The sequence below is a fragment of the Papio anubis genome, chromosome 20 (assembly GCF_008728515.1).
Source record: "Papio anubis isolate 15944 chromosome 20, Panubis1.0, whole genome shotgun sequence".
NCBI lineage: Eukaryota > Metazoa > Chordata > Mammalia > Primates > Cercopithecidae > Papio > Papio anubis.
Window position 1 is genome coordinate 29,289,589 of NC_044995.1, and position 25,125 is coordinate 29,314,713.

The window sequence follows — 25,125 nt, forward strand, 5'->3', positions numbered from 1 at the left end:
TATCGGTCCCAGTATTGTTGGATTCCATTTTTTAACCTAAACAGAGTCCCGGTGTCTAAAGGGATAACTTGGGTCTGCGAGGCTTATGGGCATTCTTTCCCATACCCAGCCATGAATTTTTTGCATGGCTATTCTTAAAGCCTGCATCTGTCTCCTTAAGGTTAATTCCTCAAGTTCACATAGATCACCTTTAATTTGGCCAGACAAGATCTTATAGGGTGAATACCCAGTTTGTTTGGTGGGGGTGCACCTCCCTTGGAGGAGGACCATGGGCAGGACCTGATCCCACCTTAGATGAGTTTCTTGGCAAAAAATTTTTGGTAGCTATTTGAGTGTCCAGTTCATGTGTTCTACTTTTTCTGAACTCTGTGGCCAGTAGGGTGTGTGTAACTTCCACTTTATTTTCAATAGCTGTGTTAGTTCCTGAACTATCTTGGCTATGAATGCCGGTCCATTTTCTGATGCTAGAGTCAGGGGCAGTCCAAATCTGGGGATAATGTTTCTTAGCAGTACTTCTTGTGCTTTCTCAGTCCTGGTGGGGAAAGCCTTGACCCATCCTGAAAAGGTACAGACAAGTACTAACATGTATCGATAGTCCCCTGATAGGGGCAACTCAGTAAAGTCCATAAGCAGATTTTCACAAGGTGCAGCCCCTATTTCCTGAATCCCCAGGGGCCTTTCACAAGGTGGGCCCCTGTAATAGGTTGTTCTGGGCACAGGTAGGCATTCTTCACAAACGGCTCATGTGATGGCAGTGAGCCGTGCCACATAGAAGTGGTGTCCTAATAGTGTCTCTAGTGCCATTTTTCCCATGTGAGTTCCTTGCTGGAATTGCCTCACAAATTCGGGGGCCACCATTTCAGGGACGGCTAGTCTCGCATTAGATAATTTCTACCATCCTCCTTCAATATATTCTCCAGATTCTTGGGCAAACCGGGCGCTGTCACTTGGAGAGTAACTTGGGGTCTCCTGGAGGGGAGATTCCGGGAGGAGAGGCATGGTCAGGACTTGTTTTCTAGAGTGTGGAGCAGTCATTGCTGTCCATCTTGCTTCTCTATCTGCTTTTCCATTTCCCTTGGCCTCCAGTGTCCCTGACTTCTAGTGTCCTTTACAGTGCATAACAGCTACCTTCTCTGGGGCCCATACAGCATCTAAGAGCTGTAGAATTTCTTCTTTGTATTTTATTTCTTTGCCCCTGGCAGTTAAAAGTCCTCCTCTCTCCTTATATATAGCTCCATGGACATGCAGTGTGGCAAAAACATATTTGGAATCAGTATAAATATTGACCTTTTTGTCCTTTGCTGGCAAAAGGGCTCTTGTTAGAGCTATCAGCTCTGCTTTTTGGGCTGAAGTTTCTGTGGGCAGAGACTGAGCCTCTACCACTGAGTGCAATGTTACTACTGCATACCTGGCCCGTTGGACTCCTTCCAGTACAAAACTGCTTCCATCTATAAAGTACTCAATATCTGGGTCCCTGAGGGGTTGGTCTGTAAGTTCTCTCCAGCTTAAGAATACCTCATTGACTGTGTCTGTACAGCAATGAAGAGGTACGTCCTGGTTCTGATTCAATTGGGAGCAAAGTAGCCGGGTTTAGAGTGTTCACAGTCTCTAGAGTTATGTGAGGATTCTCGTATAGAAGCCCTTGGTACCAAGTCATTCTCGGGTTTGATAACCAATGGGGCCCTCTCTGATCCATTAATGTTATAACTTAGTGCAATACTCAGATGGTTAGTTGCTGTCCTAGAGTTAGTTTGTCAGCTTCCCTTGCCAGTAAGGCTATGGCAGCTAGTGCTTTGAAACATGGGGGCCATCCCAGCACCGTGAAGTCCAACTGCCTGGATAAGTATGCCGCTGGATGATGCCATGATCCCATGACCTGAGTTAGGACTCCTATAGCCATTTCCTTTCACTCGTGAGCTTATGGAAAGAAAGGCTAAGTTAGATCTGGCAGTCCTAAGGCTGGAGCCCGAGTTAAGGCTTCTTTGATTTGTTTAAATGCCTTCACCTGGTCTGCCTCCCAGAGGAGGGGCTCCTTCCTCCCCTCCCCCACTTCTAATGTGGCCATGGGCTCCTGGGGACCTAGGGAGAAGGAGCCCAGTTGGTCCTAGTCCTCATGTTCTTCAGTCTCTGCCAGCCCAATCAGGTCAACATCTGGCTCCCTCAGGGTGTGGCAGCCCTTGGCTGGTGGCCTCTTTGTTTCACAGCCTTTGCCATTCTCTTCAGTGCCCTCTGGACATTGATTTTTCTAGTGTTCCTTTTTGCACCACGCACATTGACCTCCCTTTAGCCTCAGCAGTCTCTTGGCTCCCTGTTCAACTTGGCCACTTCCACGCCCACACCCACACCCACACCCACACCCACATCCACATTTGCATCCCTTTACAATGTTAATTTTCCTTTTTGGGAGGGCTGCTGCTAACAGGTTGGCCTTTTTCCTAAGTCTCCACTCTGTTTCCTTTTTTGCCTCTTGATCACAGTTGACGTACACCTTGGTGGCCACTTCTATAAGCTGGGTGGCATCATGCCTGCAAAACCCTCTAGCTTTTGCAGCTTCTGTCTGATGTCACCCTGGACTTGTCTTACAAATGCTGTGTTCACTGTGTGCTGATTTTCAGCAGCCTTAGGGTCAACTGGAGTATAAAACTGGGATGCCTCACAGAGTCTCTCATAAAACTGGCTAGGGCGCTCATCAATTCCCTCAAGTACTTCAGAGATCTTCCTTATATCAATTGCCTTTTTTCCACCTTCCCTCAATCCTTGCAGCTGCGCTTCTTAGTACCTTTGCAGGTGTTAAAGCTTGGTTGCATCATTTGGGTCCCAGTTGGGATCTGTTTCTGGGAATTGGCCCTGAGCATATGCCTGGACATTAAGGGTGCCTTCAGGCACACTGGCTTCCAGCCAGCAGAGAGCTGCCTGGGCTATCTTTTTGCACTCCTCGGTATTAAACAGCGTTAGGAGGAACTTCCTGCAATCTGACCAGGTTGGATTGTGCGTTAGGAAGATAGACTGCACCTGATCTATGAGGCCCTGGGGGTTCTCCGTGTAGGAGAGGGTATGATGTTTCAAGTTCAGGAGATCAGTGGTAGAAAAGGGCTGGTAAATAAAAGTCAGTTGCCCCCCTTGGGCCTGGCCTTGTCATCATAATAGGTCCCTGTGTTTTCTGGAGGGGCATTTGCAAAGCTCTGGTGTGGGCAGATCGAAGGCGGCCTGCTTGATCATCTTGACTTCCTTCTTTACCTCCTGGGACAGGGGCTCAGATTTGCCCCTTTAAGGTGTAGCCTGGGGCATGATACCATCTGAGTTCAGCTGCTCAGTGGCCAGCCTTGGTAAAGGTGGTAGATTGGTGCATAGGGAGGATGGTGCATAGGGAGGAGGGGTTCCTGCAAAACTGTTTTTTCCTGTCTTTCCTGTGGCTTTCCCTTTGTCTCTGTAGCTTCCAGCAAAGCTGATTTTTTTTTTTTTTGGTAGCTTAGGCTCAGCTTGAGCCAGGAGCATTTTACAAAAAGCTGCCTGGCAAGACTGCAACCATGCAGTTTGAGTCTGTACTATAGTTAACCATGAGTCAATATAAGGGAACTGGTCTGGGTGCCCTGGCTATCCTCTGACCCCAGTTACCACCTTAAATACACAGCCAGTTGTTTCCTTAACTACATTTCCTTCAGCTGGCCATCCAACATGAAAGAGGGCCATTGTATTTCACAGAGAGTTCTCAGCCTCTGGGAGTCAACTTAATTCCATAGTCCCCTGAATAACCTTTCTTAAAGTTCCTTAACATACATTCTAATGGGGTGGGATTTGGTGACTTCCCTCCCATTTCCTTCCCATTACAGCGCAACACATTCACTCTTCCTTTTGCTTCAGACTGATTAAACCATCCCCCTCACAGGAGTTTTCAGATGCTGCTTAGCTTTGAAGAGTTTGTTAATCCCCTCACAATTACTAAATTGTGGGGCACCTCCGTAAGCCGTATGTGGATCACCGCTAGTCCCGGTTGGTCCCACAATTCGCTCGGAGCATACAGTCTATACTAAGAGACCTGTGGCCCCCACATGTCACTGTCCACATTGGTTCCTCCTGAAACCATCTCTTTCACACACACTCACACACCACCCCACTCCCAGTTTTCTTTCCTAACTGACTTTTTGAGCCACTCTCATGCCCTGGTCACTTGGGGTATAAGTTTCCCCGACTTTACAAACCACTCTTGCGTCCTGTGTTGGTCTACTAGTTACACCTCGGGAGATAATCAGGCTCCCCTTCCGTCCTTATGGGACGCTTCCTGCCTTGGGCCCCAAAACCTTACTGTGGTCCTGTAGCACACTGTTCCTGGAATCGTCCTGTAGCCCCTTAGAGTCTGTTGTGCTGTCTGGGAGGGCACCAGGTCATGGGAGAGCCAATCACTTCTTCACGTTTAAGTTCCCCTGATGGCACCTGAGGTCATGGGCCCCTCCCTACTTGGGGTCTCATACCCACAGGCAATGTAGACAGCAAGCCTGTCATCTCCATCTCCTGGCTGGCTCGCCAAAATGTTGCAGAAAACAGGAGGCAGAAGAGGCCCAGTGGGTGAAACTGGAGGATTTTATTAAGGTGCGCACTGGCTCAGTGGCTTCACACCCAAAAAGCTGAGCCCGGACAAAGACAGGGCTTGTCTTTTATATGTGCATGGTGGCCATCTAGTGGCTCAAGGCTTGTGGTGCAAGCAAGCAGGCTCACAGAAGCAGAAAAAAGGCAGTTAATTAAACAGTGACAGGTTATACTGGCCTTGCAGCTGCATTGGGAGGAAAACAGGAACTTATTAACAAACTAAAGCAGGCCTTGCAGCTGGTACACGTCTTACTCAAGCTCCTCTTGTGACCTTGTCATGTTGCCCAGAACAGAGAAACTGGAGTTGTTGTGAAGTAACCTTGAGTTTCACTAAGGAAAAATTACTAAAGGGAGGGTGAAGCTGGGAGAGGAGGAAAACTTATTTTTCCCATCCTTGCTCTATGGGAGGAGAGAGGCTAAGGACTAGTTTTCTCTACACCCTCTACTTCAGTTTTATGATGGTGTTCATTATTATTTTATTTTTAAGCAAAATTAACTCATTTTAGCATTTCTTTTTTTTTTTTTTGTGCAGAGTCTCAGCATGATCTTAAACTCTTGGTCTCTAGTGTTCTGACTGCCTTTACCTCCTAAAACTAGGATTACAGGCATGAGCCATGGTGCCTGGTCACCATGTACCATTTTTTTGTGGAACTGTGCTAGTGGTGATGAACATCTTCACCTTTTATTTTGGAAATTCTTTATTTTCATTTTCTTTTTAAAGTGAAATAAATTTAAATCAAGTATTGGTTAGAAACATTGTTTTTTTAATTACATCAAAATTTGGGAAGTTTTCACCCTTTTTTATCTTCAGATAACCTCTGTATTTTTTTTCTTCATTTTCTTCTTCTAAAATTTCCTAAATCTAGTTGATGGTATCTAATAAGTTGTTTCTTTTTTGTTTTGTTTTTGTTTTGAGATGGAGTCTCGCTCTGTTGCGCAGGCTGGAGTGCGGTGGCACAATCTCAGCTCACGGCAAGCTCTGCCTCCTGGGTTCATGCCATTCTCCTGCCTCAGCATCCTGAGTAGCTGGGAGTACAGGCACCCGCCACCATGCCCAGCTATTTTTTTGTATTTGCAGGAGAGACTGAGTTTCACCGTGTTAACCAGGATGATCTTGATCTCCTGACTTCATGATCCTCCTGCCTTGGCCTCCCAAGGTATCTATCTAGTAAGTTTTACATTCTATGTTTTAACTTTGTTTTGCAAATATAGATTTTTCTGTTATACATTTTAGGGTATGCCACCACACATCCGTTAATTGTGTTTTGATTTTTAGTGTTTATTATAATCGTGCATTCTAATACTTAATTTTGTGCAATTTAAGGCAGTATAGAGCAAAGTCAAATATGTCTTTTTCCAATAGCATTATCTCTATGTTTGTTTTCCTGTATGCAAAAATAAATGTTATCCTTGGTTTTTTTTGTAACTTGTATATTTGTTGTGTTGGTTTGTTGTGAATGGTTTTCTAATTCTGTGTAGATGAGTCATCATCAAATTCTCTTCTTTTTGTTTTTTTTTTTGTTTTTTTATTGAGATGGAGTCTTGCTCTTCTTGCCTAGGCTGGAGTGCAATCGCGCGATCTCAGCTCACTGCAACTTCCGTCTCCTGGGTTGAAATGATTCTAGTGCCTCAGCCTCCTTTGTAGTTGGGATTACAGGCATGTGCCAACATGCCTGGCTAATATTTTTGTATTTTTAGTAGAGACAGGGTTTCTCCATATTGGTCAGGCTGGTCTCTAACTCCCGACCTCAGGTGCTCTGCCTGCCTCAGCCTCCCAATGTACTGAGATTGCAGGTGTGAGCCACCATGCTCAGCCCATAAAATTCTTATAATTTCAACAACCTATTTATTTGTTAATTTATATGATTTTTGTGTGGGAGAAACACTTTTGGATTTGAATATAATTTAAAACTATCATAACTCTGTATCTCTTTTAGATATTATTATTTATTTTTTCTTGTCAAAATAACATAATAAAATTTACCACAAAATATCTTTAAATAGTCATATTAATTATCTTGACATTGTCATGCAACATATTGCTAAAATGTTTTTATCTTGCAAAGCTAAATCTTAATACACATTAAACAATAAGTACCAATTTTTCTTCTTTTCCCCGCCCCCCTCCTCCTTTTTTTTTTTTTTTTTTTTTGAGATGGAGTCTTGCTCTGCTACTCAGACTGGAACTGGAATGCAGTGGCATGATTTCAGCTCACTGCAACTTCCACCTCCCAGGTTCAAGCAATTCTCATGCCTCAGCCTCCTGAGTAGCTGGAATTACAGGTGCCCACCATGAGGCCTGGCTAATTTTTGCGTTTTTAGTAAAGATTGAGTTTCACCATGTTTGCCAGCCTGGTTTCAAACTTCTGACCTTAGGTGATCTGCCTGCCTCAGCCTTTCAAAGTGCTGGGATTACAGGTATGGGCCACTATGCCTGGCCCCAGTTTTTTCTGTTTTATAGCATTTTGCAAATACCACTGTGTTCTTTGTTTTTAACAGTCTAACTGCTTCATATACGTTATAAAATCTGCCTTTTTGTGATTGACTCATTTCATTTTGCATAATGCCATCAAGATTTATATTTATAGTTGGTAGAGTATTTCCTGCTTTTGAATGCTGAGTATATTCCAATTTTTTTTTTTTTTTTTTTTTTTTTGAGACGGAGTCTTGCTCTATCACCCAGGCTGGAATGCAGTGGCCGGATCTCAGCTCACTGCAAGCTCCGCCTCCCGGGTTTACGCCATTTTCCTGCCTCAGCCTCCCAAGTAGCTGGGACTACAAGCGCCCACCACCTCGCCCGGCTAGTTTTTTGTATTTTTAAGTAGAAACGGGGTTTCACCGGGTTAGCCAGGATGGTCTCAATCTCCTGACCGCGTGATCCGCCCAACTCGGCCTCCCAAAGTGCTGGGATTACAGGCTTGACCCCTTTGAGACAAAGTCTTGCCCTGTCACCCAGGCTGCAGTGCAGTGGCACGATCTCAACTCATTGCAACCTCCACCTTCCAGGTTCAAGCAATTCTTTTGCCTCAGCCTCCCGAGTAGCTGGGATTACAGGCACATGCCAACATGTCCGGCTAATTTTTCTATCTATCTATCTATTTATTTATTTATTTTAGTAAAGACAGGGTTCACCATGTTGGCCAGGCTGGTCTCCAGCTCCTTACCTTGTGATCCGCCTGCCTCAGCCTCCCAAAGTGCTGGGATTACAGGTGTGAGCCACTGTACCTGGGGAGAATTTTTATATTTCAAATTATATCTACTGAATGATTTATTGAAAGATATTTACATTGCTTTTACCTATTGGCTTACAGTAACAATGCTGCAATAATTATGAGTATATAAATGACTACTTACATGACCATATATGTGAAAGTTTGTATATGTGCTGCATTCTATTTTATTAGTTTACTTTTTCACTTTTATACTCATATCAAATTGTTTAATTCTGTAGCTTTGTAATGTGCTTTGAATCAGACACTTTAATGCCTGCAGCATTCTTTCTTTTTTTTGTAATATTGTTGGGTACTTTATTTTTCTTTTGAGATTCTATATACTTTTGAGGTTGCTGTTTCTATTTCTTCAAAAATGCAATGAGAAATTTGAAAAATATTGCATTAAATCTGTACATTGCATTGAGCAGGATGGACTCTTTGCAATATTGAGTATTTCAACTTTTGTATAAGAGCACACTCAAGAGTGTATTGCTTAATTTCTATATATTTGTAAATTTTTTCTGTGTTTTTTTTTTCTCTTATCGTTGTATACTCTCATTCCATTTTGATCATAGTATGTAGTTCATAGAATTTTACTTTTAAAAACTTTGATAAGACTTCCTTTTTGGCCTAAGATGTGGTCTATCATGGGAAATGTTGTATGAGCTTTTGAGAAGGTTGTGTATTCTGATGTTGTTGAGGAGTGTTCTCTACATCTCTGTTTGGAATAATTGTTTTATACTGCCTTTAAGTAGTCTCTTCTCTTATTAACATTTTTTCTTGTTTAATTTTTATTACAGAAAGTGTGGTATTAAAATATCTTGCTCTAATTATATTGCTTTCTGTGTGTTTCTTCCATTGTGTCAGTATTTGCTTTATGTACTTGGAACTCTAATGTGAGACACACACACACACACACACACACACACACAAATTTGTCATTGGTTCCCAGTGAATGAATCTATTATTTTTTTGATGTCCTTCTTTGTTTCTTTGGAGTTTCAATTTAAAGCATATTTTATAAAACATTATACGTTCTGACTTAAGATGTAGCTTGCATGATATTATTTTGACTGTTTCTGCTCTCATTTGAGTAATGGTTGCATGGAATATCTACTTCCATCCTGCCACTTCCAGTCTTTTTTAATTATTAGAAAGACTTACTGTTATTTTATTATATATTTTATTTGATTATTACATCTTTGTCTCTTATTCTCTTTCCATCTTTGTGTCTTTTTGATGTTTGTATTGATATGCTTTCACTTATTTTCATTTATTTATTTATTTTTGAGGCTGAGTTTTGCTCTTGTTGTCCAGGCTGGAGTTCAGTGGCATTGATCTTGGCTCACCACAATCTCCGCCTCCCTGGTTCAAGCGATTTGCCTGCCTCAACCTCCTGAGTAGCTGAGATTACAGGCAGGTGCCACCATGCCTGGCTAATTTTGTATTTTTAGTAGATATGAGGTTTCTCCATGTCAGTCAGGCTAGTCTTAAACTCCTGACTTCAGGTGATTCACCCACCTTGGCCTCCCAAAGTGCTGGGATTACAGGCATGAGCCACCATGCCCAACCTCTTTTGTGTATTTATACAAATATTTTTGTGGTACCTTGGGGACTACATATAATGTTTAAAATTTATACTTCTGATTTTTTTATGGTTTCTTTCAGAAAATTTTATGATATTTTTGGTGGGATCATATTGCCCTGTTTTGTATATATTATAATCTTTGACTGCAATTTGGACATTAAAAGAAACTACCTGTCAAAATCTTTATAATGTAGTTCTGTCCTGGCATAGTCTGAAAACAATTGTCTTGGCTGGTGATTATGGGAGTTTCTCACACATATTCTTAGGACACGTGCTGTCTGAAATTTTGTGTTTATTTTTTAATTAACAGAGTTTACTGGCCGGGCGCGGTGGCTCAAGCCTGTAATCCCAGCACTTTGGGAGGCCGAGACGGGCGGATCACGAGGTCAGGAGATCGAGACCATCCTGGCTAACACGGTGAAACCCCGTCTCTACTAAAAAATACAAAAAACTAGCCGGGCGAGGCGGCGGGCGCCTGTAGTCCCAGCTACTCGGGAGGCTGAGGCAGGAGAATGGCGTGAACCCGGGAGGCGGAGCTTGCAGTGAGCTGAGATCCGGCCACTGCACTCCAGCCTGGGCGACACAGTGAGACTCCGTCTCAAAAAAAAAAAAAAAAAAAACAGAGTTTACTCTTGTTACTTTGTAGAAGTCAGTAATCACATGCTACACCTATTCCTTTTCTGTGGTACTGCAGTCTTTCTGCTGCTCTAACATTTTTTTTTTTTTATCTCAGCTGACTCAAACTCTCATTTCAAAATATGCCACCATGTCTTTCAGCACTTTATGTCATGAGAGACTGAAACAAGTGTCAGAAAAGGTCCCTAAAAGTCAGAAATAACAATGAATGTGCCAGTATTTTAGCTTTCTTTTAAAACAGAAACCAAGAGTTAGGAATTTACTTCTAAAGGCACTATGTTATAGTGGGAAGCAGGAAAAGCTGTGTTGGGTGAATTTAACTCTTCTTTTTTTTTCTTTGTGTGTTTTGTGTGTGTGTGTGTGGTCACCTGGAACACTGCACACACTTAACTCATTTATAAATTTTTTGCAGCTATATTTGGGTCTGTATATTTTAGTTACATTTATGTATCTATAAAAGAATTAGAGCCTGTGGTATTTTGCAATGCCCTCTTGTTTATGTATTATGTATTTTTTTTTTTTGAGACAAGAGTCTTGCTTTGTTGCCCAGGCTGGAGTGCAGTGGCGCGATCTCAGCTCACTGCAAGCTCCACCTCCTGGGTTCACGCCATTCTCCTGCCTCAGCCTCCCGAGTAGCTGGGACTACAGGCTCCTGCAACCACACCCGGCTAATTTTTTTGTGTGTTTTTTTAAAGTAGAGACGGGGTTTCATCATGTTGGCCAGGATGGTCTTGATCTCCTGACCTTGTAATCCGCCTGCCTCCACCTCCCAAAGTGCTGGGATTACAGGCGTGAGCCACCGCGCCCAGCCTATGTATTATGTATAATTTTAAAGGTAAGATTTTAAAACTGTATTCATGTGAGTCTAGTAGGTGGAGTAATTTATTTATTTATTTATTTTTTTCAAGTATATGCCCTCATTTTGCTTAAGACCTCTGGCCAGAGCAGGGCATGGAATATTCCTTTTAAAAAGTAATACTGAGAAGATATGAAAAATGTAGACATGAGAATTTACTGTTGAGAAATGGCTATAAAAGTGTGGATGAGTGTCAGGTGCACAAAGAAGGTTATAATGGACTTAAGGGTTTCACAATTATTTAGAGCAGAGTATTTCAGTGTGGTAAATGTTTGAAAGTCTTTTATAAATTTTTAAATTCAAACAAAAAAAATAAGACATACTGGAAGAAAACCTTTCAAATGTAAAAAATGTGTCAAATCATTTTGCATGCTTTCACACAAAACCCAACATAAAAGCATTTATACTAGAGAGAAGCCATACAAATGTAAAAAATGTGGAAAAACCTCTAATTGGTCCTCAATCCTTACTAATAATAAGATAATTCATACTGGAGAGAAACCCTACAAATGTGAAGAATGTGGCAAAGCTTTCAGCCAATCCTCAACCCTTACTACACATAAGAGAATTCTTACTGGAGAGAAACCCTACAAATGTGAGGAAGGTGGCAAATCTTTTAAACTGTTTTCAAGCTTTACTAAACATAAGGAAATTAATAGTGGAGTAAAACCCTACAAATGTGAAGAATGTGGCAAAGCCTTTAGGCAGTCTTCAATTTTTGCTAACCCTCAGAGAATTCATACTGGAAAGAAACCCAACAAATGTGAAGAATGTGGCAAATCTTTTAACCTGGCTTCAAGCTTTACTAAACATAGGTAATTCTTACTGGTTTAAAACCCTACAAATGTGAAGAATGTGCCAATGCCTTTTTCTGGTTCTCAGCCCTAACTAAACATAAGGAAATTTATACTTGAAAGCAACCCTACAAATGGAAAAAATTTGGCAAAGCCTTTAGTCCTTACAACTTAATACACATAAGATAACTCATATTGAAGACAAATATTACAAGTGTGAATAATGTGTCAAAGCCTATAAAAAGTCTTCAGTTCTTAACAGACATAAGATTATTTATACTGGAGAGAAACTTTACAAACCTGAAAGATGTGCCAATGCTTTTGACAACAACTTAAGCTTTTCTAAACATAAAGTCATGCTGCTGAGAATCCTAGAAATGTGAAGAATGTGACAAAGCCTTTAAATGATTGTCACACTTGATTTTAGGTAAGGTAATTCATACTGGAGATAACTATCAGTGTGAACAATGTGGCTGAGCTTCTAACTAATGCTCACACGTTATTGCACAGGAAAGCATTTATACTTGAGAACAAATGTGCAAATATAGGCAAAGTAAAAAAGCCATTAATATCTGCTCACATCTTACTCAAAACCAGAGAGTTCGTACTAAATAAAAGCATTAAAAGTCTAATTACTGTCAAAAGATCTATTATAAAATATGTCTTTAAAGTGCAGAAGAGTATTTATTTTTAAAAAACATTACAAATATAAATACGGTTGTAATACCTTTACTTATATCAGAGATCTTATTGTACACATTTTGTGCTAGCGGAAAACCCTGAGGCAGTTGTTAAAATTTCGTTCAACATCAGGGAGTTTATATTGAAGAAAACCCTGCAAATGTAATAAATTTGAAACAACATTTTTTCAAAAACTATAAATTGTAAAACACCAAAGAGTTTATACTAAAATATATTTTTGCAGATGTAGTAAATATGAAGGATATATAATCCAAACTTATCTGTATAAATATCAGAATAATCCACAGTAGAAATATCTAGGACCACTCAAACTTTAGACACTATAGTAAATCAGAGTGCTGAGTGTAAAAAATAATACAAAACTAAAGTTGTGTAAACATTATTTGTATATAACTTTAAAAGAAGTAGAATATTTTTTGGAGAGTTATAATTACATTCAGATTATACTCTTTATGAAAATACAAGTATTTTTAAAAAGTGGATAATAATGGAGTTAAACTCTTAAATTACTTCATGCTGTTCCATTTCTGGTGTATTCAAATGTGAAAGCATGTGACTAATTGTTGCTGGATAAAATATATGAGAGATTCTTTTTTATTAGGTAAGCATTACTTATGACCTTTTCTTTTTTCTTTTTTTTTTTTTTTTTTTTTTGAGACGGAGTCTCGCTTTGTCGCCCAGGCTGGAGTGCAGTGGCACTATCTCGGCTCACTGCAAGCTCCGCCTCCTGGGTTCACGCCATTCTCCTGCCTCAGCCTTCGAGTAGCTGGGACTGCAGTCATGCACCACCACGCCCGGCTAATTTTTTGTATTTTTAGTAGAGACGGGGTTTCACCGTGTTAGCCGGGATGGTCTTGATTTCCTGACCTCGTGATCTGCCCGCCTCGGCCTCCCAAAGTGCTGGGATTACAGGCGTGAGCTACCGCGCCCGGCACTTATGACCTTTTCTATGGAAAGGTAAGGACATTAAAATGTAAGATGGATAATGAAAATTTAAGTAGAGAGGCTCTTTGTGGTTAACTTATAGTATTGAGTGATACATGAGGTAGGTGTTCAGAGTAATACTCTTCTGCACTATTATGAAAGAAAAACATTCTTAATTTTAGTTAAAATTAGGTTAGTAATGTTATTAATTGTACTTTTATGGAATACTATACAGTATATTTTTAAATTATAAATTATGTGTGGAATTAACTTTTCAATTCCACGTTTTTAACATGTTAAATACTATCATGAATCCATCGAAATGTTATTGTGCCACTAACTTTAACCTATTCCATCTTACTCAAGGGTGTAGGTAACAATACATTATTTGGTAAGATAATGGACTGACATCGCTAGTAATCTTTTTTGCCGGGAACTTTAAATGGCCAATAGTTTAAAAATATTGTTCCTATAGGTTATATTTTTCTTATTTTCACATTTAAATTTATTTTTCTTAATTTCTGTGGATATATAATATGTGTATATGTTTATGCCATACATGGCATATTTTAATACAGGAATTTTAATAAGGGGCCTAATTTACTAGAAAACAAAAATTCTCATAAATAGTGAAAGCAAATTGTGCTCTCTGCTTTGTATTGAATTTATTACTATGCAATCTTTTGGCTCAGGGTTCAGAATCTCCCCACGCAAATTCTTGTTTTAATTTGACTGGTACTCATGCTAGTCCCATAATATTCTTTGCTTGTTTGTTTAATAGTTTTTGTTTTGTTTTGTTCTTGTTTTTTTCTTTTGAGATGGAGTCTTGCTCTGTCTCCCAGGCTGAAGTGCAATGGTGAGATCTTGGCTCACTGCAACCTCTGCCTCTCAGGTTCAAGCAGTTCTCCTGCCTCAGCCTCCCAAGTAGCTGGGATTACATGTGCCTGCCACCAGGCCCAGCTAATTTTTCTATTTTCAATAGAGACAGTGTTTCACCATGTTGGTCACGCTGGTCTCAAACTCCTGACCTCAGGTGATCCATCCACCTCAGCCTCCCAAAGTGCTAGAATTACAGGTGTGAGCCACTGCACCCAGCCTGTGTAATAGTTTATGAAGTATTCATTATGTGAACTGGTCTGTAATTACAAGAATAATTTTTTTAAAAAATTTTATTGTTCCATAAGTTATTGGGATATAGATGGTATTTGGTTAGATGAGTAAGTTCTTTAGTGGTGACTTGTGAGATCCTGGTGCACCCATCACCCGAGCAGTATACACTGCATCATATATGTTGTCTTTTATTCCTCTCCCTTCCCACTCTTCTCCCCATGTCCCCAAAGTCCATTGTATTATTCTTATGCCTTTCCATTCTCATAGCTTACCTCCCACATATCAGTGAGAACATATGATGGTTGGTTTTCCATTCCTGAATTATTTCATGTAGAATAATAGTCTCCAATCTCATCCAGGTTGTTGCAAATGCTTTTAATTAATTACTTGTTATGGCTGAGTAGTATTCCAACACACACACACACACACCCCCACCCACACACACACCACAGTTTCTTTATCCACTCATTGATTGATGGGCATTTTGGTTGGTTCCACAATTTTGCAATTGTGAATTGTGCTGCTAGAAACATGCATGTGCAAGTATCTCTTTCAAATAATGACTTATTTTTCTCTGGGTAGATACCCAGTAGTGGGATTGCTGGATCAAATGATAATTCTGCTTTTAGTTCTTTAAGGAGTCTCCAGTTTCCCATAGTGACTGTACTAGTTTACATTCCCACCAGCAGTGTGGAAATGTTCTTTGATCGCTGCATCCACACCAACATCTACAGTTTTTTGATATTTTGATTATGACCATTCCTGCAGGAATAGAGTGGTATTGCATTGTGGTTTGATTTGCATTTCCCTGATCATTAGTGATATTGAGCGTTTTTTAAAATACGTCTGTTGGCCATTTGTGTATCTTTTGAGATTTGTCAATTTTTTGATTTTTTTTCTTACTGATTTGAGTTCATTACAGATTCTGTATATTAGTCCTTTGTCAGGTGTATAGATTGTGAAGATTTTTTCCCACTCTGAGTTATCTGTTTATTCTGCTGACTGTTCCTTTTGCCATGTCAAAGCTTTTTAGTTTAATTAGGTCCCAGCTGTTTCTTTGTTTTTACTGCATTTGCTTTTAGGTTTTTGGTCATGAAATTTTGGCCTACCAATGCTTAGATGAGTTTTTTCAATGTTAACTTCCAGAGTTTTTATAGTTTCAGGTCTTAGGTTTAAGTCCTTAGTCCATCTTGTGTTGATTTTTTTTATAAGGTGAGAGATAAGGATCCTGTTTCATTCTCCTACTTGTGGCTAGCCTATTATCCCAGCACTATTTGTTGAAAAGGGTGTCCTGTCCCCACTTTATGTTTTTGTTTGCTTTGTTGAAGATCAGCTGGATGTAAGCATTTGAGTTTATTTCTGGGTTTTGTGTTCCACTGGTGTATGTGCCTATTCTTATACCAGGACCATGCCGTTTTGGTGACTATAACCTTATAGTATACTTTGAAATCAGGTAGTGTGTTGCCTCCAGATTTGTTCTTTTTTCTTAGTCTTGCTTTGGCTATGTGGGCTCCATACGATTTTTTGAATTGTTTTTTCTAACTCTGTGAAGAATGATGGTGGTATTTTGATGGGGATTGTGTTGAATTTGTAGATTGCTTTTGGCAGGATGGTCATTTTCACAATATTGATTGTACCCATCCATGAGCATGGGATGTGTTTCCATTTGTGTGGTCTATGATTTCTTTCAGCAGTGTTTTGTAGTTTTCCTTCTTTGGGGTCCTTCATTAGGCATATTCCTAAGTATTTAACTTTTTCAGCTGTTGTAAAAGGGGTTGAATTCTTGATTTAATTCTCTGTTTGGTTGCGAGTAGAAGAGCTACTGATTTGTGTATGTTAATCTTGTATCCAGAAACTTTTCTGAATTTTATCAGTTCTAGGAGCTTTCTGGAGGAGTCCTTAGGGTTTTCAAGGTAAATGATCATGCCATCAGTAAACAGGGACAGTTTGACTTCCTGTTTACTGATTTGGATGCCTTTATTTCTTGTCTTATTGCTCTGGCTATGACTTCCAGGACTATGTTGAAGAGGAGTGGTGAGAGTGGTCACCCTGGTCTTGTTCTGGTTTTCAGAGGGAATGCTTTTAACTTTTCCCCATTCACTATAATGTTGGTTGTGGGTTTGTCATAGATAGCTTTTATTACATTAAGCTGTGTCCTTTTTATGCCAACTTTGCTGAGAGTTTTAATTATAAAGGATGTTGGATTTTGTTGAATGCTTTTTCTGCATCTATTGAGATGATCGTGTGATTTTTGTTTTCACTTCTGTTTATGTGGTGAATCATTTGTTGACCTGCGTGTGTTAAACTATCCCTGCATCCCTGGTATGAAACCCACTTGATCATGATGGATTATCTTTTCGACATGTTGTTGGATTTGGTTAGCTAATATTCTGTTAAGGATTTTAGCATTAATGTTTATCAAGGGTTTTGGTCTCTAGTTTTCTTTTTTGGTTGTGTCTTTTCCTGGTTTTGGTATTAGGGTGATGCTGGCTTCATAGAATGAATTAGGGAGAGTTCTTTCTCTATCTTGTGGAATAGTGTCAAAAAGATTGGTACCAATTCTTCGAATATCTGGTAGAATTTTGCTGTTAATCTGTTGGATTTTTTTTGTCGGTGGTAATTTTTAAATTACCATTTTAATCTCACTGCTTGTTATTGATCTGTTCAAGGTATCTAATTCTTCCTGTTTTAAGCTAGTAGGGTTGTATTTTTCCAGGAATTTATCCATCTCTTCTACATTTTCCAGGAATTTATCTCTCTCTTCTACATTTTCTAGCTTATGTGTATAAAGGTTTTCATAGTAGCCTTGAATGATTTTTTGTATTTCAGTGGTGTCAGTTATCTCGTTTCATTTCTCTCTGAGGTTATTTGGATTTTCTCTCTTCTTTTCTTGGTCAATTTTGCTAATGATGTATCAATTTTTATTTATCTTTTCTAAGAAGCACCTCTTTGTTTCATTTACCTTCTGTATTTTTTGTTTGTTTGTTTGTTTGTTTCAATTTCATTTAGTTCTGCTCTAATCTTGATTATTTCCTTTTTCTGCTGGGTTTGGGTTTGGTTTGTTCTTGTTTCTCTAGTTCCTTGAAGTGTGACCTTAGATTGTCTGTTTTGTGCTCTTTCAGACTTTTTGATGTAGGCAGTTAGGGCTATGAACTTTCCTCTTAGCACCACCTTTGCTGTATCCCAGAAGTTTTGATAGGTTGTATCATTATTGTCATTAAGTTGAAGAATTTTTTAATTTCCATATTGATTTTGTTTTTGACCCAATGCTCATTAAGGAGCATGTTATTTAATTTCCATGTAATTTGCATGGTTTTGAAGGTTCCTTTGGGAGTTGATTTCCAGTTTTATTGCACTGTGGTCTGAGAGGGTGCTTGATATAATGTCAATTTTCTTAAATTTATTGAAGCTCATTATGACTGTCTCTGCTGATTCAGGCAGGGTATCAGGGAAGTGGGGGAAAGCTGGCAGTCACAGGCCTCACTCAGCTCCCATGGAAACCAAAAGGCCGGTCTCACTCCCACTGCACCCCTCACACCAGCCCCAAGTCTATTTCCATGTGGAGGATGAGTTGGGCTTGAAAATTACCCCAGGCTTTCTGTTTCTCAGTGTGGTAAAACAAAAGTGCTTCAGTTCTTCCCTACCTGTGAAGTGTTTAAGCCAGATTCACGCTTTCCCCCAAGCTCTTGCCAGGAGGCTTCTTGTACCATTCAAATTGTTATGAAGTTAAGCTAGGTAAGTCCTTCTCCCCTTGGAGTTTTACCCCTTGCTCCTCTGTCCTTCCCCCTCCCTACCAATGGATCCCTGTGGTGCCAGGCAGGAATGAGCTCCTTGGGGATTCAGCGAGCTCCCAGGGCCTCCCTGTTGCCTCCTGCACCCCTGTATTTCACTCAGCTTGGCTCTCTAACTTGACTCAGCTCCAGGTAGTAAGGAGCTTCTCCCACAAACAGACTTTCAGTTTCTCCAGTGGGGTCGTTGTGTTCAGGAGAAGAGGGTCTCCCTTTCCCACTTCTGCAGTAGTGGCACTCACTGTATTTGGGGTGTCTGTCGGGTCCTACAGGAGCAGTCTGCTTCCTTCAGAGGGTTGTCCTGATGCCTTTAAAGACACATTCTGAAGATGAAGGTTGTGATTTGTTCAGATACTGTCTCCTGAGAAGGAATCAGAGAAGAGAGAAAAAATGGTTGATTCTCAGAGGAATGTGTCCCAGGTCAAAACTGTGTCCACATTTTCTTCTAGAATGTCATGTATTTACAGTTGCAATCATTTACATTTCTACTTTTGATGCTTTTGCCTAACAAGATTATTTGAACTACCTTTTTTCTTCTCATGACAGTGAAATGACCTCATTAGAATAATTCTTCCCTATGTTTCAGAACCTTATCTTTATTCTCTCCACCCAGGCTTCTTACATATCGCAAGTAATACTCACCTTGAATTTATACCATGAGATATTGAAAGTATTCCCTTTGTTGACAGATCAGCCTGGGCAGGTGAAGATATAAAACATTCTTATTGGGGATGGTGCTGGGTCCTCAGATATCAGTGAGGGAGAAAACTGCACTACTTAGGTTCAATCTGAATGCTCCGTCAGCTCTATGAATAGCATAATTTTTAAATGCACACTTAAAAAAGATGCAATTAATTGCCTGGAATAATTTAGAAAGATATGTAAAGGAATTAATTCAAAGAAATGTGCCTTCTAGAATGCTAAAGAGAGAGTATTTAGATACACTATTAGAAGTTACAAAAGATGGGCCATGTGCAGTGGCTCACACCTGTAATCCCAGTACTTTGGGAATCCGAGGTGGGCGGATCATCTGAGGTCAGGAGTTAGAGACCAGCCTGAAGAACATGGTGAAACCCCATCTCTACTAAAAATACAAAAAAAAAAAAAATTAGCCAGGCATCGTGACACGTGCCTGTAATCCCAGCTACTCAGGAGGCTGAGGCAGGAGAATCACTTGAACCCAGGAGGCAGAAGTTGTGGTGAGCCAAGATTGCACCATTGCACTCCAGCCAGGGGGACAACAGTGAAACTCCATCGCAAAAAAAAAAGACAAAATATGGACAACATATGTGGCTTGAACTTTATATAAAACATGTTTTTTATGATTAGATTCAGATTATGATTTATGTTTTTTTGGCCAGTAATCTCACAGAAGTCATGTTGCAGACTCCTATATGTATCAGCACCTGATACCAATCTGTCTCATTAATTTTATTTACTTGGTTAACGTGTTTTCTCAAGAATTTCTTCACTATAATGTTTCTTTTAAAAAACTGTTATTATTTGGGAGGCCAAGGTGGGCGGATCACGAAGTCGGGAGATCAAGACCATCCTGGTTAACATGGTGAAACCCCGTCTCTACTAAAATTACAAAAAATTAGCTGGGCATGGTGGCGGGCCCCTGTAGTCTCAGCTACTTGGGAGGCTGAGGCAGGAGAATGGCGTGAACCTGGGAGGCAGAGCTTGCAGTGAGCCGAGATCATGCCACTGCACTCCAGCCTGGGCGACAGAGTGATACTCCATCTCAAAAACAAACAAAAAACCCCAAAAAACTGTATTATTTAACAGGTACTTTGGAAAGACTTTCTGACTAATGTGCATAAACAATCACATTTAATCTGAAAGCTCTCCTGGCACACCAAGTGTCAGGTTCCAGCCCAATCTGAGGTCTGACAGGAGTGGGTGGGTGATTGGTGGGTTGCTGGAAGAACACTCATGGAATTGTGGGCAATTTTGAGATGGCTTTATTCCATAGGCACAACAAGCCTGGGCATGAGCCCCGTGTACAGGGTGAGCAGCTTTCTCTCTCCCTCCTGTCCACCTGTCTGTGTACCCCTTACGCTCAATAGCGGCTGAGAGCTAAGTGTGAGCTTATACAACCAGGTTACATATTAGCAGAATTGAGCACTTGTGTTCCAAACTCAGAGTCAGGCTGAACCAGATGTTTACCACGGCCTGTTCTTGACCACTGCACATCCATTTATCTTACACCCTTTTTCTGAATAGTTTCTCTTTGTTTATACTTTGCTTTGGAAAATGAAGGCTGTCATTTTTGTTTACTAGTAATATACACTTGGATAAAACCCAGGTTCTGTCAATTACTAGATGTTTTACAAAGTATTTTCCTTAAGCTAGAATGATTGACATCATTGGTGAGTTCTTTTGCAATACAGGAACTCAGGTCTCATCCCACATCTCTTGAATTAGAATACGTCTCTCTGTGAGAATAAATTTTCACCAGATTTCCTAATATGCCCTAAGGCTTCTATTTTCTCCTTTTGTAGTACGATTTTGGGAGTTTTTGCTCCACATAAATTATTTTTAGATCAACTCTTTTAAGGTTGATCTAAAAATAATCTAAAAATCAAGTTAAAGAAAACTTGAAGGTTTATTGAAATAGAAAAGAAAATCTTCAAGATGTTTTATCTTAACAGGAACCATCCCCCTTTTTTGAGGTAATCTGCATCCTTCACTCTAGATTCATGATAATTCTAGAAATTCAGTGGCATTAAATATTGTTGCCCAAATAATAAAATCCAATATCCAGCACCAGCTTTAAATTCAATAGTATTGAATAGTAGAGCTAAGGACCCAGAAATGTAAAATATGTTCTAAATATTCTAAAGTTTCTGTCAGAAAACAGTATTTTGGAATTAAATTTCTAGAATCTTTCATAATATTCTCTCCTCTGTACTAAACATGGTACTAGGATGGTAACTGGAGAATCCCGACAAATCATGTTAACTTTTTTCTAACAAAACAGGCCTTGGTGTCTCTGAACCTGATCTGATCTCCTGCCTTGAGCAAATAAAAGAACCCTGGTATGTAAAGAAACGTGAGACAGTGGTCAAATACTCAAGCAGGTATGCATGAATGAAGCAGATAACACAGATGAGAGGTACAAAGGTCAAAAAGAATTCCAGACCTTACAATATGATATGGGATGCTCTGCTTCAATGGAAAGGTTTCCTAAAAAGCCATTTTTTTTCCCCTAACTCTTATATAGGAACATCTTTTTTTCCCATACCGTTAAATTCTCTATGGATTCTACTTCCTATTTAGTGATTTTCCTTTGAGAGTACCATGAGAGCTAAAGTCCTCTTTATGGCTTATAAGGTACTTCATGATATGCCTGCCCATTCCATTTCTTTGGGGGGAATATAAGAATATCTCTGACTATTTTTGAGAAACTGCATGTTGATCATTTGTTGGGTTTTCTTTTCCTATCATGTCTGAAATGTGTGAGAGCAGTGGTGATATTAAGATTTGTTTCAGAAATCTCAGGAACATCAATGACATGTTACTTGTTATTTCTCTATATTGTCTTGTCTTTTTTTCTTCTTTTTTTTGAGACGAAGTTTCACTCTTGTTGCCCAGGCTGGAGTGCAATGGCATGATCTCAGCTTACTGCAATCTTTGCTTCCCGGGTTCAAGCGATTCTCCTGCCGCAGCCTTCCGAGTAACTGGTATTACAGGCATGCACCACCACACCTGGCTAATTTTGTATTTTTCATAGAGACGGGGTTTCTTCATGTTGGCCAGCCTGATCTCCAATTCCTGACTTCAGGTGATCTGCCTGCCTTGGCCTCCCAAAGTGCTGAAATTATAGGCATGAGCCACCAGACCTGGCCTCTATTTTTCGTTCTTGATATTAGCAATCCTAACAGATTTGAAGTGATAGCTCATCATTGTTTTCATTTGCAGTTGCCTGTTGGTAGGTGATAGCACTTTTTTATATATCTATTGGGTCATTTGTATATAATTCATTGGCAAAATATTTCTTCAGTGTTTTGACTATTTTTCAGTTGGTTTATCATTGTTACTATACTTGTCTTTGCTTTGAATTTTCTATATATTTTGAATTTTAAACTTGTATGTATGGTTTGCTATTGTGAGCATGCTGCGATAAACATGCAAGTATAGGTATCATTTTCATATAACAAACCATTTTTTAAGGTAGATACCCAATGATGAAATTTCTGAATCAAATGGTAGTTCTATTTTTAGCTATCTGAGATGAGCATTCTTTTCATATCCATGTTGGCTATTTGTATGTCTTTATTGAAAAATGCTTAGTAATGTTATTTGCCCATTTTTCAATGGGATTTCTTACTATGTTTTTAGTTTGAGTTATTTATAAATTCCAAATATAAGTGTCATGTTGGCACATAGTTTGCAAATATGTTCTTTTATTCTGTAGGTTGCCTGTTTACCCTGTTTTATTTGCTGTGCAAAAACTTTTTAGTTTGAATCCAATTTGTCTATTTTTTATAATGATGATACAATAAATAATAACGGTTTTCTTTGTTGTGTTCATGGCTAGTTTTGGTAGCAGGGTGGTACTGACCTGAGAGTGACTTAGGAAGAATTTCATTATCCTTAATATTTTGGAAGAGTTTCAGGAGCATTTGGTAGAATTTTTATACATTTGGTAGAATTTGGCTGTGCATTTATCTAGTTCTGAGCTTTTCTTTTTCAAGGCATTTTTTATTACTGGCTCTATCATGCTACTCATTGCTTTGTTCAGGTACTCAGTTTCTTCCTGGTTCTATCTTGGCAGGTTTATGTTTCCATGAATTTATTCATTGTTTGTAGGTTTTCAGGTTTATGAGTGTCTAGTTGTTTATAATCATTTCTAGTGATCTTTTGTATTGCTGTTGTATCCATTGTAATGTCTTTTCTTTCTTTTCTGATTTTACTTATTTAGATTTCTATTCTGTTTGTGGTTATTCTAGCTAGCAATTTATCAATTTTGTCTTTTTGAAAAAGCAACTTTTTATTCTGTTGGTCATTTTTATTGTTTTTGGTCTTTATTTCATTTGGTTCTGTTCTGATTTATGTTACTTTTTTTCTTCTTCTAATCTGGAATTTGGTTTGTTATTAATTTTCTAGTTCCTTGAAGTATGATGTCAGGTCCTTAACATGTAAGCTTTCTACTTTTTTGATGCAGATATTTAGGCTATAAACTGCCCTCTTAGTACTATATTTACTGTATCTGACAGGTTTTATTATATTGTGTTTCTCTTTCCATCTTTTTTTCCACACATTTTTAATTTTCATCTTAATTTTCTTTTTGAGATGAGTTTTACTCTGTCACCCTGGCTGAAGTGCAGTGGAACAGTCTTGGCTCACTGCAACCTCTGCCTTCCAGGCTCAAGTGATCTTTTTATCTCATCCTCCCAAGTAGCTAGGACCTTAGGTGCACAGCACTACACCTAGATTTTTTTTATTTGTTTGTAGCGATGGGGTTTTTGCATGTTGCCCAGGCCGTCTCAAACTGCTGACCTCAGGTGATCTACCTGCCTCAACCTCCCAAAGTGCTGGGATTACAGGTGTGAGCCACCACCCCTGGCTCATTACTTCATTTACAGTGACTCTTTAGGAGCATGTTGTTTTAATTCTTTGTAAATTTATAGTTTCTGCAATTTCTCTTGATATCGATTTGTAGTTTTATTCTATTATGGTCTAAGTAGGTAGTTGATATAATTTTGATTTTTGGGAGTACTTTGTTGATTTGCCAACTTTCCTATCTCAATGGTCTCTCTAATGCCGTGAGTAGAATGCTGAATTTCTCCACTATTATTGTGTTACTGTCCATCTCTTTCTATAGGTTTAATAATACTTCTTTTTAAAGTCTCCTTTATTTGATTTACATACAGATACTGCTGTCTGTTTTTGGTTTCTGTTTGTGTTAATATCTTCCCCCCTTTTCTTTTAATTTATATGTATCTTACAGTTAAGGTGAAATTCTTGTAGGCAACACAGAGTTGGATCATTTTTTCTTATTCATTTCATGAATATATACATTTCAGTGAAGGTTTTAATTGATTTATATTCAAGGTGATATTAATATGTAAGGCTTTGTTACTGTCATAATGTTAATTCTTTTCTTGTTTTATTTTTTATCTATTTATCTTTGTGGTTTAATAAAGTTATGTCCTGTTGTGATTTATTTATTTTTCTCTTTTGTTTTATAAGGCCTGTTAATTTTATACTTTTATATGTTTTAATGATGGTGAATATCAATCTTTTGCTTTTATATTGGAAATCCCTGGAACATCTTTTGTAGGCCCAGTCTATTGGTGGTTAGTTTCCCCAGCCCTTATTTGTCAGGGTAAGACTTTATTTCTTCTTCACTTGTGAAGGTTTGTCTAGCTTGTTGTAAAAATTTTTGGCTGGCGTTTTTCTTTCAGCACTCTAAAAGTACCATTCCATTTTTTTCTGGCCAGTAAAGTTTCTGCTAAGAAGTCTGCTTTTAGTCTGATGTGGTTCTATTTATAAATGACTAGATGCTTTTCTTTTGCTGATTTTAGAATTACTTCTTTCACTTTGATTTTAGATATTCTGATTATTATGTGCCATACTGAGGTCTGTTTTGCATTGTATTCTGCTGGTGATTGCTGAACTTCCTGTATATGTATGACTAATTCTATTGCTAGAGTTGGGAAGTTCTCATCAATTTTTTCTTAAATAGGTTTTCTAAACTTTTTGATGTTTTTTCTTCCTCAGAAACACTGATAATTTTTGTTTAGTTACTTTATGTAGTTGCAAATATCGCAAAATCTTTGTTCGTTCTTTTTCATTTTTCTCCTTATTTTATGTGAGTAGATTATTTTAAAAGACCTGTTTAAAGGTCTGAAAATTCTTTTTATGCCTGTTTCAGTCTATTATTGAAATTTTGAATGTATTTTCTTTTTCCTTTAATAAATCT

General features: G+C 38.9%; 2 protein-coding genes across 2 annotated transcripts in view; both read left to right on the forward strand.

The window, feature by feature from the left end:
* The window catches only part of LOC101020199 (zinc finger protein 28 homolog), an 85,323-nt gene that overhangs the window by 54,663 nt on the left and 5,535 nt on the right, over positions 1-25,125 (forward strand). The window lies entirely within an intron of this gene.
* On the forward strand, positions 10,823-12,299 carry LOC116271735 (zinc finger protein 254-like). Its single transcript, XM_031660309.1, has one exon. It carries the CDS (start codon positions 11,246-11,248, stop codon positions 11,693-11,695), a length of 450 nt encoding a protein of 149 aa, XP_031516169.1. The 5' UTR covers positions 10,823-11,245; the 3' UTR covers positions 11,696-12,299.

Coding starts and splice junctions, on each gene's coding strand:
- LOC116271735 (XM_031660309.1), top strand. CDS start 11,246: ATGCTTTCACACAAAACCCAACATAAAAGCATTTATACTAGAGAGAAG.